General features: G+C 41.9%; 3 protein-coding genes across 4 annotated transcripts; 2 read left to right on the top strand and 1 right to left on the bottom strand.

Moving 5' to 3' along the window:
- Window positions 1-271: 271 nt before the first annotated feature.
- LOC125983145 (uncharacterized) lies at window positions 272-3,992 on the top strand. Its single transcript, XM_068653378.1, has 8 exons — window positions 272-568; window positions 1,244-1,386; window positions 1,455-1,567; window positions 1,784-1,920; window positions 2,258-2,850; window positions 3,114-3,199; window positions 3,258-3,441; window positions 3,555-3,992. The coding sequence occupies exons 1-8, from the start codon at window positions 502-504 to the stop codon at window positions 3,699-3,701; spliced, it is 1,470 nt and encodes a 489-aa protein (XP_068509479.1). The 5' UTR covers window positions 272-501; the 3' UTR covers window positions 3,702-3,992.
- A 4,001-nt stretch (window positions 3,993-7,993) lies between these two features.
- Window positions 7,994-15,178, bottom strand: tspan4b (tetraspanin 4b). 2 transcript variants are annotated; one of them, XM_049743835.1, is made up of 9 exons: window positions 14,859-15,178; window positions 14,077-14,146; window positions 13,798-13,989; window positions 13,598-13,672; window positions 13,401-13,496; window positions 13,194-13,322; window positions 12,707-12,790; window positions 12,507-12,577; window positions 7,994-8,945 (listed from the first exon to the last, which is right to left on the bottom strand). In XM_049743835.1, exons 2-8 carry the CDS (start codon window positions 14,143-14,145, stop codon window positions 12,509-12,511), a joined length of 714 nt encoding a protein of 237 aa, XP_049599792.1. In that variant the 5' UTR covers window position 14,146; window positions 14,859-15,178; the 3' UTR covers window positions 7,994-8,945; window positions 12,507-12,508. The 2 variants fall into 2 exon arrangements, with proteins under 2 accessions (XP_049599792.1, XP_049599790.1); XM_049743833.1 differs by lacking the exon at window positions 7,994-8,945 and having other exon boundaries at window positions 11,753-12,577; window positions 14,859-15,177.
- On the top strand, window positions 8,825-11,890 carry bcl2l12 (BCL2 like 12). The gene is made up of 7 exons (XM_049743832.1): window positions 8,825-8,988; window positions 9,102-9,312; window positions 9,393-9,657; window positions 9,756-9,887; window positions 10,464-10,540; window positions 10,617-10,904; window positions 10,996-11,890. The coding sequence occupies exons 1-7, from the start codon at window positions 8,825-8,827 to the stop codon at window positions 11,035-11,037; spliced, it is 1,179 nt and encodes a 392-aa protein (XP_049599789.1). The 3' UTR covers window positions 11,038-11,890.
- Window positions 15,179-15,235: the final 57 nt, after the last annotated feature.

The following is a 15,235-nucleotide window of genomic DNA, read 5'->3' on the forward strand; positions in this document are numbered from 1 at the left end:
AATTATGAACTACGGTGTTAGGGAAGATATTAACAAATCATGTAGCACATGATAAATACCTGGAATTCCCAGATGGATACAAACGAGTGAATCACAACTTGATTAAAAAAGTAACAATTTGATTGGAATGAATGTTCTCAACAGATGACTGCAAAAGAAACAAGAAAAAAAACCTTTTTAAATGACGTCACGGACGTCCTGTTCTATTTTTCAAAAGTCAAACTCAACACAGGCATGTTCAGTTTGCGCAAAGTATCAACTGCATTCTTTGTAGCGTGGTGTGCGTGCGTGCGTGCGTGCGTCGGGGGGCATTCATGTCTTGAGAGAAGCAAGTTCAGCAAGCAAGCATCCACTGAAACTGACCCCGTCGGGCGCCAACGACACACCAGCATCTTCCAAAGTGGTCTGCTGCTTTGTTTCTGACTGAGCTGGACCCACCATATCCATCCATCCATCCATCCATCCATCCATCCATCATCCATCCATCCATCCATCCCCAACATGGTGCTGTCGTTCGCTGTCAGGCTCTTGATTAGCCTCGCACTGTGTCAGACCTGCGCAAATGAGGGTTTGTGTTTTCATCTCATCTATCGTCATTTATCATGTCAATAATCTTCATCTAATTGAATGTCTATACTGGGCAACTCATAAAAGCGCTGGGTGAAAAACAACCCAATTTGGATGAAAAATTGGAACCTCAGCTTCCTGGTCGGTCCAATTTTGAACCCAGCCATTTTAAGGGTGCAAACATTGAAATGAAATGAAAACTCATTTGTAAAATTCACTGTCCAAAAATTGCTACAAAGCCAAAGTAAAGAAAGATCGCATTAAAGCCTGTTTGTGCCTTTACTGTGCGGAAAGCAGCCAGTGATTTTCTTTTCATCTAAAAAGGCCATCTTTTTTTCTTACTAAAACGCTGTCACACCATTTGAATGCCTTTTATTGTCATCATACAACGTACGAAGAGATTAGAGCTGCCCAACAGTGCAAAATAAAACTACAAAGCATATAGAAAAATAAAGTATATTTTAAAAAAAGTGATAGTTTATGTGTAAACCCATCCGTATAGGCAAGTAGCCATTTTTCACAGCCACCAAAGTTGCTCCATGAAGGAAGAACACAGAAGTGTTGAGGACATTGTTAGACGACAATCCATGCACGCCACCTTTTTGTCTTGCTGCATGTGCAAGCAAAGTGGTTGAATCCTCTCGTGGCTCTCATCATGTTCTTGTTTTTGTTCCAGAGCTGCTCGGGTGTCCGACCGGATGGCTGGAATACAACAAACACTGTTACTTCTTCGGAAACCCCAATACATGGCGGCAGGCTGAGAGTGATTGTGCATCCAAGGAAGCCCACCTGACAAGCATTTTGGACGAAGAGGAGAGGGTACCACGACTCACTCAGTCAGTCACTCGCTCACCTTTCTCTCTCGTTGAACTTTGTCTTTCTTGCAGATATGGATGAAAAATAGCATCAAGATGACCGATGTCAAAATCTGGATTGGCCTGCGACGTAACACCTCTGGCAGACAGTGGGAGTGGACAGACGGAAACTATTTCTTCTACTCGTTAGTGTCCTTCCATTGAAAAAGTGTGACAGCTTGTGAGCCTCGGGAGGCGAATCGCTCAAAGGGTTCCTCTTGTGTACCTGTTGCTTTAAATGATGATGGTTAAGCCTGAAAACAACGTCGTTATTCATGAACAAGATCTCTGAAAGACTTCGCATTGTTATTTGAGGAAAACATCACTGAAATAGTTAGCGCCAAAAATGTTTTCTCTTGCAGGCACTGGAATACCGGTGAGCCAAACAACGTGGGTGGAAATGAAAACTGCGTTGAACTATTGACTAGCAGAGCCAATAAGAAATGGAATGACCTTTCCTGTGATGATTATCGGCACTACATCTGCAAGATGCCCTTTCGTGAGTACAGATCCTGTTTTGTAACTATAGTGTTTGCCTGTCATTGCACTAATAAATGTAGGACTAGGTGATATTGATTTACTTGAGGAAAAAGAGAAGTCACATTTTGCCAATAACTCTCCCTTTGAAACGTATGATGATTTCATAATTGGCCATGTTTACCAAGAAATGATAGCTTCTGTGTAGTTCTTTTTTTTGCCTGAATATGTTCATCATTTGATGAGCTTATCAAGTTCAAGGCACCTCTCAAAACAAAACGTGGCCACTGTTGAACTCTTTGCGGGACCCAACAGCAACATTTGAATGTCTTCGAATGTGCGCTCTCCTTTTCAAATAGGTCCTGTCTCTCCCGCCATTGCCGAGCCTGCCACCTGTCCTGCTCCTGTTCCCTGCCCCACTACCACGACAGCCAAGCCTGCCACCTGTCCTACTCGTACTCCCTGCCCCACTACAGCCAAGCCTGCTACCTGTCCTACTCCTGCTCCCTGCCCCACTACAGCCAAGCCTGCTACCTGTCCTACTCCTGCTCCCTGCCCCACTACAGCCAAGCCTGCTACCTGTCCTACTCCTGCTCCCTGCCCCACTACAGCCAAGCCTGCTACCTGTCCTACTCCTGCTCCCTGCCCCACTACAGCCAAGCCTGCTACCTGTCCTACTCCTGCTCCCTGCCCCACTACAGCCAAGCCTGCTACCTGTCCTACTCCTGCTCCCTGCCCCACTACAGCCAAGCCTGCTACATGTCCTACTCCTGCTCCCTGCCCCACTACAGCCAAGCCTGCTACCTGTCCTACTCCTGCTCCCTGCCCCATCTGTCCCACTACGGCCAAGCCTGCCACCTGCCCTGCCAGCCCTCCTCCGACCAACAGAGAGTTCCAAATGTGTACGAGCTCCACCAATGAGTCGTGCCTGCTCGCCATGATCGCCATCCCGGTGAGTTGATGATTTGTCGATGCCGAAAAGCATTTCTACCTTCTTGTCGTCGTCCCTCCATTGTATGAACCTTTGTCAGCACCTTCAAACATCCAAGTGGGCATTGTCCAGTTCAAGATATGCACCAAAATAGCCTTGTGGCATCTATTTACATCTTCATGGGCAAAGGTCGATTGGACTTCCCCGGGAACGTTTGTCCACGTCGTCCGTGAAGAACTTGAGCTGCCTCCAAAGCCCAGTTGTCATCTATTGTGTGTACGCAGAAGGGCGGATTCCAAGATGTGCAGGACGGTTTCAGCGTGGCCCGCAGCATTGTCATCGGAGGACGATCCACTCCCCAAGCAAAGAGGTAATAACACACTGGCACCCGGTTACTAGCACGACCGCGGCATTTGTGCGGCACGCAGGCTGGTGGTCAACCTGGACGGACGCGACGCCAACGGCAAGAAGGCTACCACGGCGCTGCAACTCCATTTGGACTTGGAGAGCCAAACCTTCACCCTCAACTACAGAGTGGGCGGCAATTGGGGCGGCAATCGGACCGGGGACCTTCCCCGCGGACGCACCTTCGGAGCCGGTCTCCCCTTCAAGGTGAATGAATGAATGAATGAAGATGCGTGAAAAATGCCTTTTTGACCGCAGTCGAAAGAGTCGGAGCACCGGCTTACCCAGCCTGCCGCCGCCGCTATCTTGTCGCTGTCCAGATTGTCATCGAGTGCGGGAGTGGCACTTTCCACCTGGACTTCAACGACATGCTCCAGCTGGACTTAGCAGGTCCTGAATTTGATATTGGGAGCATCAACCGGATGGAGGTGTGGCAAGTGATGATGAGCGGCGTCCAGCCGGTTTGACGGTCAACGCCGCTTCCGGGCTGAGCGTCGGCATGCTGACGGCAATTGGCTCCCTTCTAACGTGTTTGTTGGTTTTAGCGCTCACTTGCCACCAGTTGTTGTCCGCTTTTTAGACTAGTTGTGTAAGATAATCTCATTGTACAATATTTTCACAGCATTGAGGCGCTTGTGTGGAAAATCGAGTGGCGGACGTACAAAGACACTTTGATTGAAAACAAATGGTATATATAAATGTCACTTTTTTTCAACTGATGTACATTTGTTTGAAGCAAAATAAAGGCCTTGAGTCTTTCTCATGATTTCTTTCAGTCAAATGTGCGTTCACATGATGTTCCAGGAGCCATCTTGCAGTCCAAAACTGGAATTCAATTGCTTTTGGGGAATCTTTCTTTCTTTCTTTCTTTCTTTCTTTCTTTCTTTCTTTCTTTCTTTCTTTCTTTCTTTCTTTCTTTCTTTCTTTCTTTCTTTCTTTCTTTCTTTCTTTCTTTCTTTCTTTCTTTCTTTCTTTCTTTCTTTCTTCACTTGTCATGAAAGACATTAGAGGCTCGCAGGCTGGCCCTTTTTGATTGACAGTCAACCAGCGGGCTTGTCGAACTTATCCCGATAGCGCCAGCTGTGGTATTTGTGCAGTTGTAGCACCCTCTAGCGGTTAGATTTATTGATGCAAACATCTTTTGGCCAAATTTTAACTTCACTTTGTGTCTCAAGCAAATTGTAGGCAATGTGTGTGCATTGAACTTGATATTAACCGTACCATTTATTCCTACCCCATTCCTTGTGACACAAGCAATATATGTAGGCATAAATGTTGTTATTGACTTATGGTACTTGATAGAACAAAAATCCCAAAGATGTAACTCATGTATTTGTGATCACACATTTTTCCTCATCACGGCATTATTAATCATTTCCCATGTTAAGCAATCACTTCAATGTGGCAAATGTGGTTTTGTGCCTGTAAAGAAATGTCGGAATGTCATTTTGCCGATGACAAAACTGTCCTGAGTGCCTTAGTTAAATCGTTTCGACGGCATCATTTCCTGCCTTACTGTGAATTTCCTCGAAGCAGACCCCCCACTCCTTGTGCATTACACATCTGCTATTGCTATACAGTAAAAACAATAATGATTCTTATCATTAGTAGTCGCTATGTCTTTTACATCTTATTGGCACATAAAAGAGGCACAAGCAGCATAGTTATAAGCATGATGAGTTGTCAATCTGTCTGTAGCGTACATAGACTGTGTGCTTTCTTTCTTCTCATTTAATGTTAGACACAGTTGTGTTGCTATGGTGACACGAAGAGTTCATTTTGTATTGAGAGTGCAAGAGGATGCAGTGAAAAGATAACAAAAAAGTGTCCTAAACAACAATCCCCTCCGGAGAAGCCGCCCTGTAGTTATCGAAAGCATTTGTTTATCCACACTCCTTGAGTTTGTCAAACATGCTGTATCACTCCATCAGCACCCTTCCCATTTGCCGGCAATCTTTTCCCATCCTGATGCCCTCTGCTCATTCTCTCCATATTTAACACACCCTTGGCCAAGTTGCTTATCTGCATTACGACTATATTTCCAGATTTTAGAGGCCAGATGAAAAGCAATGAGTGGTCCCATAACCTAACAATGGCAAATGTTTATGGCAAATGTATGTTCTGAATAATCCGCACCCAAAAGACTGAATGTGAAAATGAACACCAGTAAAGGAAATCTAACTAAATGAAAGGATTCTATCGAAAGGATTATAAGAAACGAAATTCGTTCCCATTGTGTTTATTGTTAATGTAACCGCTAACAATATTAGCTAGAAAAAGTGTTTCAGGCTCACATTCAGTCAAATCTTTCCTTTAATGGCAATTTACAATGACCCGAAACATACAGTGGAAGCAACCAAATGGTTGTTTTAAGGAAAACAACTGGCATGGCCAACTAGATCTCAGTGTGATTGAGCAATTATCTTATGTGCTGAAGACCAATCTGAAGTGAAAATGTCCCAAGAACAATCAATAACGGAAGAGAACTAAGCTGGGATGAAATTTCAAATTCATTGTGGTGGTGTTTCGAGCCAAACCTGTTGATGTCCCAAAATGTATGAACCTGTGGTTCAACAAGACTTGAGCAGTGTCAGTGTTAAATATCCGCATTGACCTTTTCCTGGCCTCTTGAGCTCTATTCGGAGCCATCAAACATCTGCATCTTTTTATCTCCATCGCTCATTAGCTCCACCAACCCCCTTCCATGGTCTCTGGGTGTTTGTTGTTAGCTTCCTGTCACACAGGAAGTGCCTCACCCTGTTGCCTCGCTCGCTCGCTCGCTCGCTCACTATTGGTCCTTTCTATGATTAAGACCAAGTGAAGGGGGGCTTACGGGAGGATAGAAAAGGCTTTGGGAAGAGGACAGAGGGTAGAAGGCTGCACTGAAGACTTCTCACGTGGTGCCCGGAGGTAAGAAGGCCGTTGGTAACTTACACATTTGAAAACTTGGTTTCTAATGTAGACAGCATAAGGTCAAATGTACTGCAGTTGTGCAAGTGGATCAGACCTTCTGCTGCATATGTAGTATAAGTACTTTTATTTTATAAACTATATTTGACCTATACTTTTATAAATAGATAGTGCTAGCATACCAATTTGATGATTTCTTGGTGTGGCTACTCCCAATCCTTGTACCAGCGTCTTGATTCCGCACGGACGCTGGACTGGTTTGGGGGGAGTTGTACCAAGTAATAACGGCCGAAAGTTCATCGCTCCATCGTTGATGATGATTATTATACGAATGATTATTTTATATTGTAAGAAACTAAGTACACTTCTGGTGTATGGCCAAATTCACGTTATACTCTTGATTTGATGGATTGGATAGGGTCATCAATTTAATTGTATGATTTGTTAAAGTAGGTAACCAACTGAGGAAGGTGAAGGTAACACCATGTTCCTTTCACAAGGTGAATGTGTCACTTCTGCTGTGCGTGTGGAAAAATATCAACAATGCAAAAACACAGGAAGCCTATTATAGATTCAACTCGAATACACTTTTGATGGCAAATGTGAACAATAATAAAATTATACTGCACTATATTTTTCTTGCTTGGTCTGTTTTAATTTCAAGAACGGCATGAAAGTATTTATTCTCATTGTAACATATATTTTGCTTTGAGCCAGGCAAAAAACAGGCTGACAAATCATCATAATAGAGGCTTTTTTTTTTTTTTTTGTGGGGGGGGGGGGGTATTTAACACATATTAAAAAAACAAGATTTCAATATATACATTGTCAATGTATATTTAAAAAAAACGTCCAAGGTTGACATCTAGTGGCACGCAGTGAAAACAACATCCAAAGTATTTGTGGCAAGTTTTGGAAGGCTTCAACCCAGGCCTCGCCCACTTGCGTTTCTGCGTAACAATCACACACAACTGTACAAACTGCGTTGTTGAGACGGCGCAAATCTCTCTTGCGATCAGAGGCGAGGACACTGACTCAACAAGGTAATTATACTTAAATGTATCATTTATGTTTATTGTGCTCAACAATTATGGAGATGTTTTGTAAAGTCTGTTTTAAAGTTTGAGTATCACCCACGTCGCTTGTTTGGTTCGTGTTTTCATTTTAAATGAAAGGTAAATTATATACAACGTCGACATTATTTGTTTATTTTAATCACTGCGCTTTTTTTTTCCAATTCGATTTTGTTTTACTTTGGGGCGTCTGATCAATCCCCTCCGGGAACGTTTCACGCGAGACCGCGGTCGAACGAAACCGGCACCTTAAACCTTCCATTTTCGTTTATTACATTTTTTTTTTTAAAGTCAATGAGCTGTCTCAAGTAGTGAGACGGAGTGGTATGTAGACAAAAGGAGAGTTTTGTGAAACGTGTGCAAGAAATCTGTGTAGAATCAGCTACATTGAAAATGGGTCACCATGACGTCACAGTTTTTCAACGTCACAATTGTTTATTTTCGGTTTGTTTATTTTCGGAATCGTATCAATATACGGCATTTGCCTGCTACTCAAAGAGTGCTACTTTAAAAATGATCACAAAAATACACTTTGGAGTGTGACGGTATTAATTTAAGTAGTCACGTGGTTACTCCAGAACAAAATGAGTTGGACATCAACTTGCAGAACTTTTACAACTACTGCATTATGGTTGTACTATTAATGCGGCAAAGTTGTTGTCCATACTGCTGGAGGCAGGACGGAAGGCAAGAAAAAGACAAGTTTATAACACAAATAATCTGTCATACAAACTGATAAAAGGAGAATGAAGTGAAGGGAAGGGAAGGGCGCTGTATGGTGGGAATCCCCAAGAGTCTATTGGGCTAGGCCACTGTTTCACAATGTCGTACAATGCACACCACCAAATAAACATATAAATACACAAAGTGACATCATGTGGAAAAAATAAGTTCGTAATTAAATTCACCCTTTAGGAAATAGCGGCCATTAAATAAATTGAAATGATAATTCATCTGTTCCATTTCCCCAAATAACATCACAATCTTTTTTCGTGACATGTTTTCAATAAAGTAGAGACTTGTAAATTGAAACGCTTGGGCATGCATAAGTCAAGGTATGACTATTTTGGGATTTATGGATGTTAACATGTGGATACACAGGTTAATAGTAGCTTCAGCAATTATTTGGAAAAGCATTCAACTGTTTTGCCTGAACTTCACTGGAGTAAAAAGATCAACAAAACCACAGCATTTGCTATAAGAGTCATTTGTACTCCCGTCGAGCCTTAGGTAGCATAACCAGGGGATAATTCAGGAAGTGAAATTTTAGTTTCCTTTTTCCTTACATATGTAACTACATTACAAATCCTTAAAACTGCTTGTAAAAAAAGAAGAAGGTATTTAAAAACTATTTGATCCACGTATGGAGTTACTGTAGCTTCTTCTACCTGTACATGTGTGGAGTTTCTCTTAGTCAGGAAATGTAACAAAATTAACATGTTCACTTCATCTAAAATGACAGAGTTGGTTGAACAAAATGATATCTCGCTAACTGACAATATTTCAAGTTTGAAGTTTTCTTCAGGTGTTCTTTTGCTACCAAAATGTTCATCAAAGAACAAAATTCAATCCATTTCCTAATCCACTTTTCTGTTTTACCGATAGTGATGTCTATGGGTCGCTCTTCCTCCGTGACCTCCATCTCTTTGCTTGAGATTAAAGCTGAGAGCCGTCTTGTGCTTCAAGCTTTCCTCCATCGAGTGCTGTCCGTCCCACCTGTAGAGCGACCTGGCAGAGTTGGAGGGGCTTATAAGGATAAAAACAAGTACAGGTAATTTTATCATCACTGATGGCGTGTCCACCTGCTGAAACATAAAGTTAGTTTATGGAGTCAGAAACATCTGCGACACATCGTCTGCTAATCAATTATTACGTAACTCACAGTGCTAGCGTCAAGCCAGAACCGAAGGTAAAAGATGGATGGGATTCTCAGGCCGAAGAGCAAAGCTCAGGAGATGAGAAGAAGACGGGCTTTAAGGGTTTCCTCAAGCAGCTGCCCCGCCGTAATACTGTGCGCTCATTTACCAAAGCTGGGAAAGCTACTTTAGAAAAGGACAGCAAGCCCAAAGCACCAAACATCAGGGAGCTATCGGAGGTAAGCAAGAGACCCAAATGGGAGGCGGGAAAAAAAAAAAAAAAAAGGTCTTTAAACACAGAGAAACCGTTTACCCGCAGGAAGACGTTTTGTCTCCCTCCTCTACGTCCGAAGATGACGACGGCGGCGAAAAGAAACAGAGCAAAAGACTGAACAGAAAGAAGATTGAAAAAAGCCTTTCCAAGATTTTCAAGATAAAGCTAGAGAAGGATAAGGCAAAGGAGAAAGAGAGAGAAAAGGAGAACAATGAGAAGGACAAAAAGAAACCCGGAGCTCCACCGCAGAGGCCTTCTTCATTGGAGTTTGACAAAACAGCTGAGCTCATACCAATCATTGTTTCCCCAAGTAAGTTTCTCACTTTCAAAAGTAAATATACCTCAACCTATTCACCACAAAGTTGCAGAACTTCATGATTGTGTTGTTGTTGTTTCTTGGGCACATAGATCACCCTCCTGCTTTCTACTATGAAGTTGCGGAGAAGCTGGAAAAGATTGCCCAAAAGTCTGCCAGCATAAAAAGGCCCAGCTGTAAAGGCAGAGCGAGCCCCCCACCCGCCGCTGCACAGGCTCCATCGGGTAGGACATTTGCTCAGATACATACAAGGAAATAACAAAGCAATTGCATTTAAGTGCAAAGTCAAAAACCTGTCGGCCAGGTTTGATACAAATCAAACCACACGGCACTATGTCAACAACACGTATTGCCTACTGGTTGACCGTGCCTCTGCCAGAGTAGACCTTTCCACCGCAACTCGAGCGATCTGCTTCGTCATTTGGCCAAGGCGGAGCAATTGCAAAAAATTAATTGGCTTTGTAATTATCACTAAATGTTTTCCAACCATCACTTTTTCCGTAAGTAAAAACCATGATGCTGCATGAGCTCAATTGGAGACATACAACATGTTTGATATTTAAAATTTGATATAAAAAAATTATATTAATTTTATATATAAAATGTTCGATTTTTTTTATTAACAGAGGGGGTTAAAAAACACACAGTCGTCGCAGAAAAAATTTGTAATCATGTAATGTAATATTAAAAATAAAACGAATGAAAATGAACCACTGAAAATCAAACATTGCTGCGTACCCATATATGGATTATTTTCGATTTGCTTTGTACATGTACTAAACCTATGCCTTTTTTTAAAGTTGTGGATGACAAAGAGCTAGTGGTGCAGCAGCTTGTTGAAGTGCTGTCGGCCGAAGCCGATTCCATCAACAATAAGGTAATGTCACGTGTTTCTTCTCATCCTGTCGTCATTCCGATCCGTTCCATCTAAAATGTCTTTCTGCTATACACAGATCCAGACAGACCCATTTCTGCGTGCGAGTTTGTCTCGGCTGTCGTACACATCCTACGCCAGGCTACTCGACATGGTCAGCAGCATGCAAGAATCCGACCTGGACTTCCTCCAGCCCATGTCGAGCCCGACGTCGAGCCCGACGTCGAGCCCGACGTTACGCCGCATGGCCGTCTCCATGGAGGTGTCGAGGCGGATAGTGACGGCGACGGGTGTGCATCGCATGCAAGGCTACGCAGAATGCTACATGGAGACCTTTGCCCCGTGGTTAAAGAGTCAAGGAGGATGGGTGAGTGCTTCGTTGAAGGATCAGAAACACGCATTCTGGAGCAGTCAACATACTAACTATGGCTGACATTTCGATTTTGTTTCATCCTCAGGAGAATATCGCCGATATGAATGATTCTGCGGAATATGACTGAAAACCCTTTTTTTTTTTTTTTTTTAATGACATCAACTGTGCCATTTTGAGGTGGTCTCGTCGCATTGTTTTATTTAATCAAAATTATTGCTGTGAAATTTTACTCGTCAACTTGGATTATCGTCATCGTTAGTCAAGTTTGAATGAGACTGAAAAAGGTTACATATATGAGTCACACTTTAAAATGTAAAGACCCTCTGGAAGTCATAATGGCGTCGAGTCAAGAAGTTTCAGGGACTAATGTAGCAAACTTTTTTTCGTGCCATCAATTGTCGGGGTTAGTTTACGCCGTATGACGCACACAAACTTTTTCCAACTGCGTCACTTGGCCACCTTTGTTAAGAGTCAAATTAATTAATTAACTAACTAATACTACCTCCATCAAGAGTGTTGGCTATTTAATTACGTTTTTATATCTTTTTTCCCCCTGTATTGGTTAGAAATAATTGTGAAAATGTTAAAGATATGTGTAATAAGTTATTCTATTTGTATGCGTGTCTTCTTTCTAGGATTTTAAGATTTTACGTTGTTGCTGTGAATGTTTCAAGGTGAAACTTTCTAAATAGACCAATTTTCTTTTGTCCACTGCAAATGGAAACTTGTTTTTTGTGCTGTTTTTAATTTATAATTTATATTCATATTTACAATATTGCAAAAGAGGGAAAGCAGCTATCAAAGGCTGTCAAGCAAGGCCAGTTTACACGAGCCGCAAAATATTTGCTTGCTCAATGAGCTTTATTATAAAATTGTTGTTTTTGCACTGTACAAAAATTGAGAGTGGACAAAGGGAATGTGATACAATACAAAACATAAAAAAAAAAAGATTTTGGAAATAAAATATTGACTGGAAGGAATCATGTCTAATGCTTTTTGATGCATTTCAGCTCAGATCTGCAATATCTACTTGAGTTAATTTAGTGGCGTCAATTATGAGTTACTCACGAAACAAAAGGAGACGTCAGACAACGTAAGGCACAATAACAAATAAAACATTCATCAAATCACACTCCCATAACTGTTGAAAAAAGCAGCCTGGGAACATAGTGCAGAAATAAATTCATATCACAAATATATATATGCAAATTGGTATTATAACATATTTTACATGTATAAACAACCTTCAGTAAGACAAAGCTCTTTTGATCATGTCTGTATTCTTTTTAAATTGCTCAGTTATTGCATAACGGCCTCACTGAAATGCTCCAGACTTGGCTCTTGGCTATTTAGAATATGCACATTGTGCTTGCATGTATTTTTATTTTTTCACACACATTCCAAGAACATCGAAAGGTGTGCTCGAGCAAGATCTCTCTTAGTTATTATCCAGTCATCTTCTAATGGCTTTGTAGTAAAAGAACTCTCAATCATTCTAATTGACTTTGTCCAAAGCAGATGGACGAAAAAATGGTATTGATCAGATTAGGCGCATTGATTTATGAGAGTAACAAAGAGGAAATGCAGCTCACTCACACTCAGTCCAAATACTTCTCAGCACACATGATTTGGCAGTACATCAGCATGGAGAACACCAGGGCCAAGATCTGATCGGAGAAGAAAGTACAGTATGATATTGTAAAAAAAAAATCTTTCAAAATCATCATCTTGTGCTTCAAAGCATATTCAATAAAGATAGCAAGCTAGAATAAAGTCATTGAGAAAACAACAACTACCTGCACAACACCAACGCACACGCCAAACACCAAAACGGATGGAATGTTTTCCAGGAGCCAGTCCCTGGCCTTTTTATAACAAGGCTGCAAAAAAGACAAAGATAAAATCCTCATATACACATTGCTTGCATTTTTAGACTGGGGCTCACTTCAGAGGTGGTCTCAAGTATCATGGATATTGAGTCTAAGTCTAAGTCTAAGTCTAAGTCTATTACACACAATTGTTCATTTGGTCCGAGATTGAATCGAACGGCTGCTTTGGGAAGCCGAGTCCATAGTAAGACACAATGATTCATTTCATGTTCACTTTTTCCGAGTATACGGCAAGAACGGTATGCAAAGAATGGAGCCTGACAACCTCGTTGTGTTCCTATTTACATGCACATTCGACCTCCCTTGAGACTGTGTATGAGCAACAGCATCTGGAGGAGATTTAGATCTTCATATGAGAAGATCAGGCTTGTTGTTCGGAAACCACCCCTTGTACCTCGGTGTAAACGAGCCCTTTCCATCCGTCAGTGCATTGGTCAATCCCGACGGAGCAGCAGGACGACGGCAGCGTTCCATTGAGTACTTCATACCAGTCGGTTTGGTTAGTCACGCCACAGCATTTGAACTGGAAGGAGGAGACGACTCAAAAACATGATTTGAGTTTCAAATGCTCCAAAAGCATTTTTTTTATGCCTCTGCTTACCATTTTTTGGACATTATCCCAAGATTTCTTCAGCCCAGGATCCGATTCATAACTTTTCATCCCTTCCTTCAATTCACCCTGTGCTTTGGAATCCAGCTGAGTAAAAAAGAGAAAAAAAATCAATATCTGATTTTACTGTAAGATTTCATTCCATTACATTTCTTACTGCAAATTGCAATCAAAAACGGTGAGCTCACCTTATCTCGAAAGATGTGTACGACCAGTGCTAGAGCGATTTCTGTCAGGACCAGGAGCAACAGGATAACAAAGAACTGCACAGGAGGAGAGGTTCAAACTCCTCTTTCATGACATCTATCACATCATCACACTGACATCTTCAGCGTGAGCACACACATAAAAAAGATAAATAAATGGGCGCAACAGTGCTTCGACTGACCATGAACAACAGGCAGCGTTGCTCCTTGAGGGCCCCGAGACAGCCGAGAAAGCCCGTTACCATGGTGATCCCGCCGGCGACCAGCAGCAGGTTGGCTGCCGAGAGCGACGGAAAGGAGAGCGGAAGAGATGAAAACTCCGACTGGCTGAAGGACAGCCACACTCCTACGCCAAACAATCCACATCCTCCCAGCTGTTTAAAAAAACATACAAAGCAAGCAATATGGCCACTCGAGGTAGATTGCATTGAAACGTTAATTGGGGGGGGGACATTACTCACCCAGAAGATGAGGTTAAAGACAAACATCACATATTTGACGCAGCACAAACATTTGCGAGATGCTGACATCCTGCAGAAAGAAAGTATGAGTCAACAAAAGAAGCATCATTGGCACAAGTTGAGAGCTTTGACCTGGTGTCAGGATGGAGATGCCCACAGCTTTTGTCCATGCTTCCGTTTGTTTGTGAATGTGAAGGCTCGTGCGTGGTCTTACCTCTGACAAGTGACCTCATACGGGAAGTCAAATTGCTGACAGGAAGGAAGCTCCCTTCCCTTCCCTTCTCAATAGACCTAATTATACTACTGAAGGCATTTCCCATGGCTATGTAACTCGGATTGCTCATCAGCTAAGCGCTACAACGATCTGACATTTTCATTTGTTTGCGTCGAGTTAAGGTTTCAAAATGTAAATGTAGCAGAAGAAGAAAGAGAAGGAAAAGGAGAAGAAAAAGAAAGGAGAAAAAGAAGACAAGAAGTCAAAGAGGACAAAATGATAATTATATAATGTGTAATGATAAAAAAAAATGGTATCGCAAGATTCTTAAAATTAGACGTACTATTCAGAAGTCACACTTTTTTATTTTATTACAATACCTGTCTTTTCAAAGGTCGGCGGCACAATTATGTTTTTTGGTTTAGTAAATCATTATACTTTGATAACTTTCAAAGGAGATTTACAAATACAAGATATCTCATTTGGACGACAGGAAAAAAAATCTGTGCACATGCTATTTTTTATACTATGTGATTTTGAAAATGTCGATCAGTGTGCAGGACTTTACCTTGAGGATGTCTAATGTTGTTGCTGTTAGCTTGCGTTTTGTATTCCCACTTTCAAATCCCTTGCTTTTCCTCTTTCTTGCTTTCTTTGTCCTGAAGCAGCGGCAGCAGCAGCAGCAGCAGCAGCAGCAAACGTTTCAAGAATCTTTCTTTGCTGTTCTCTCTCTCTCTCTTACGGCCGTGCTTTTCTACCCCCAATTAGTTTGTCTTCATTCCTGATCCCCAACCTTTGGACTTGATGTGTTTTTCCATCTGGGAAGCTTTACTCTCGTTTCAAAAGTTTCCAGATGTCTGAGTTTGGTCCGGCCTTCTCTGTGCTCCTCCCCTCCCCTCCTCATTCTTTCCATCTACCCCCACTTCTTCTACACTTTCTCTTTGT

The sequence above is a fragment of the Syngnathus scovelli genome, chromosome 16, assembly GCF_024217435.2.
Source record: "Syngnathus scovelli strain Florida chromosome 16, RoL_Ssco_1.2, whole genome shotgun sequence".
Taxonomy (NCBI): domain Eukaryota; kingdom Metazoa; phylum Chordata; class Actinopteri; order Syngnathiformes; family Syngnathidae; genus Syngnathus; species Syngnathus scovelli.

Coding starts and splice junctions, on each gene's coding strand:
- tspan4b (XM_049743835.1), bottom strand. CDS start 14,145: ATGTCAGCATCTCGCAAATGTTTGTGCTGCGTCAAATATGTGATGTTT. Junction 13,990..14,076: donor TCTTTAACCTCATCTTCTGG/GTGAGTAATGTC, acceptor TTTTTTAAACAG/CTGGGAGGATGTGGATTGTT. Junction 12,791..13,193: donor AAGGGCTCGTTTACACCGAG/GTACAAGGGGTG, acceptor TCTTTTTTGCAG/CCTTGTTATAAAAAGGCCAG.
- LOC125983145 (XM_068653378.1), top strand. CDS start 502: ATGGTGCTGTCGTTCGCTGTCAGGCTCTTGATTAGCCTCGCACTGTGT. Junction 569..1,243: donor TCAGACCTGCGCAAATGAGG/GTTTGTGTTTTC, acceptor TTTTTGTTCCAG/AGCTGCTCGGGTGTCCGACC. Junction 1,387..1,454: donor TTTTGGACGAAGAGGAGAGG/GTACCACGACTC, acceptor TCTTTCTTGCAG/ATATGGATGAAAAATAGCAT.
- bcl2l12 (XM_049743832.1), top strand. CDS start 8,825: ATGTCTATGGGTCGCTCTTCCTCCGTGACCTCCATCTCTTTGCTTGAG. Junction 9,658..9,755: donor ACCAATCATTGTTTCCCCAA/GTAAGTTTCTCA, acceptor TTGGGCACATAG/ATCACCCTCCTGCTTTCTAC. Junction 9,888..10,463: donor CGCTGCACAGGCTCCATCGG/GTAGGACATTTG, acceptor CTTTTTTTAAAG/TTGTGGATGACAAAGAGCTA.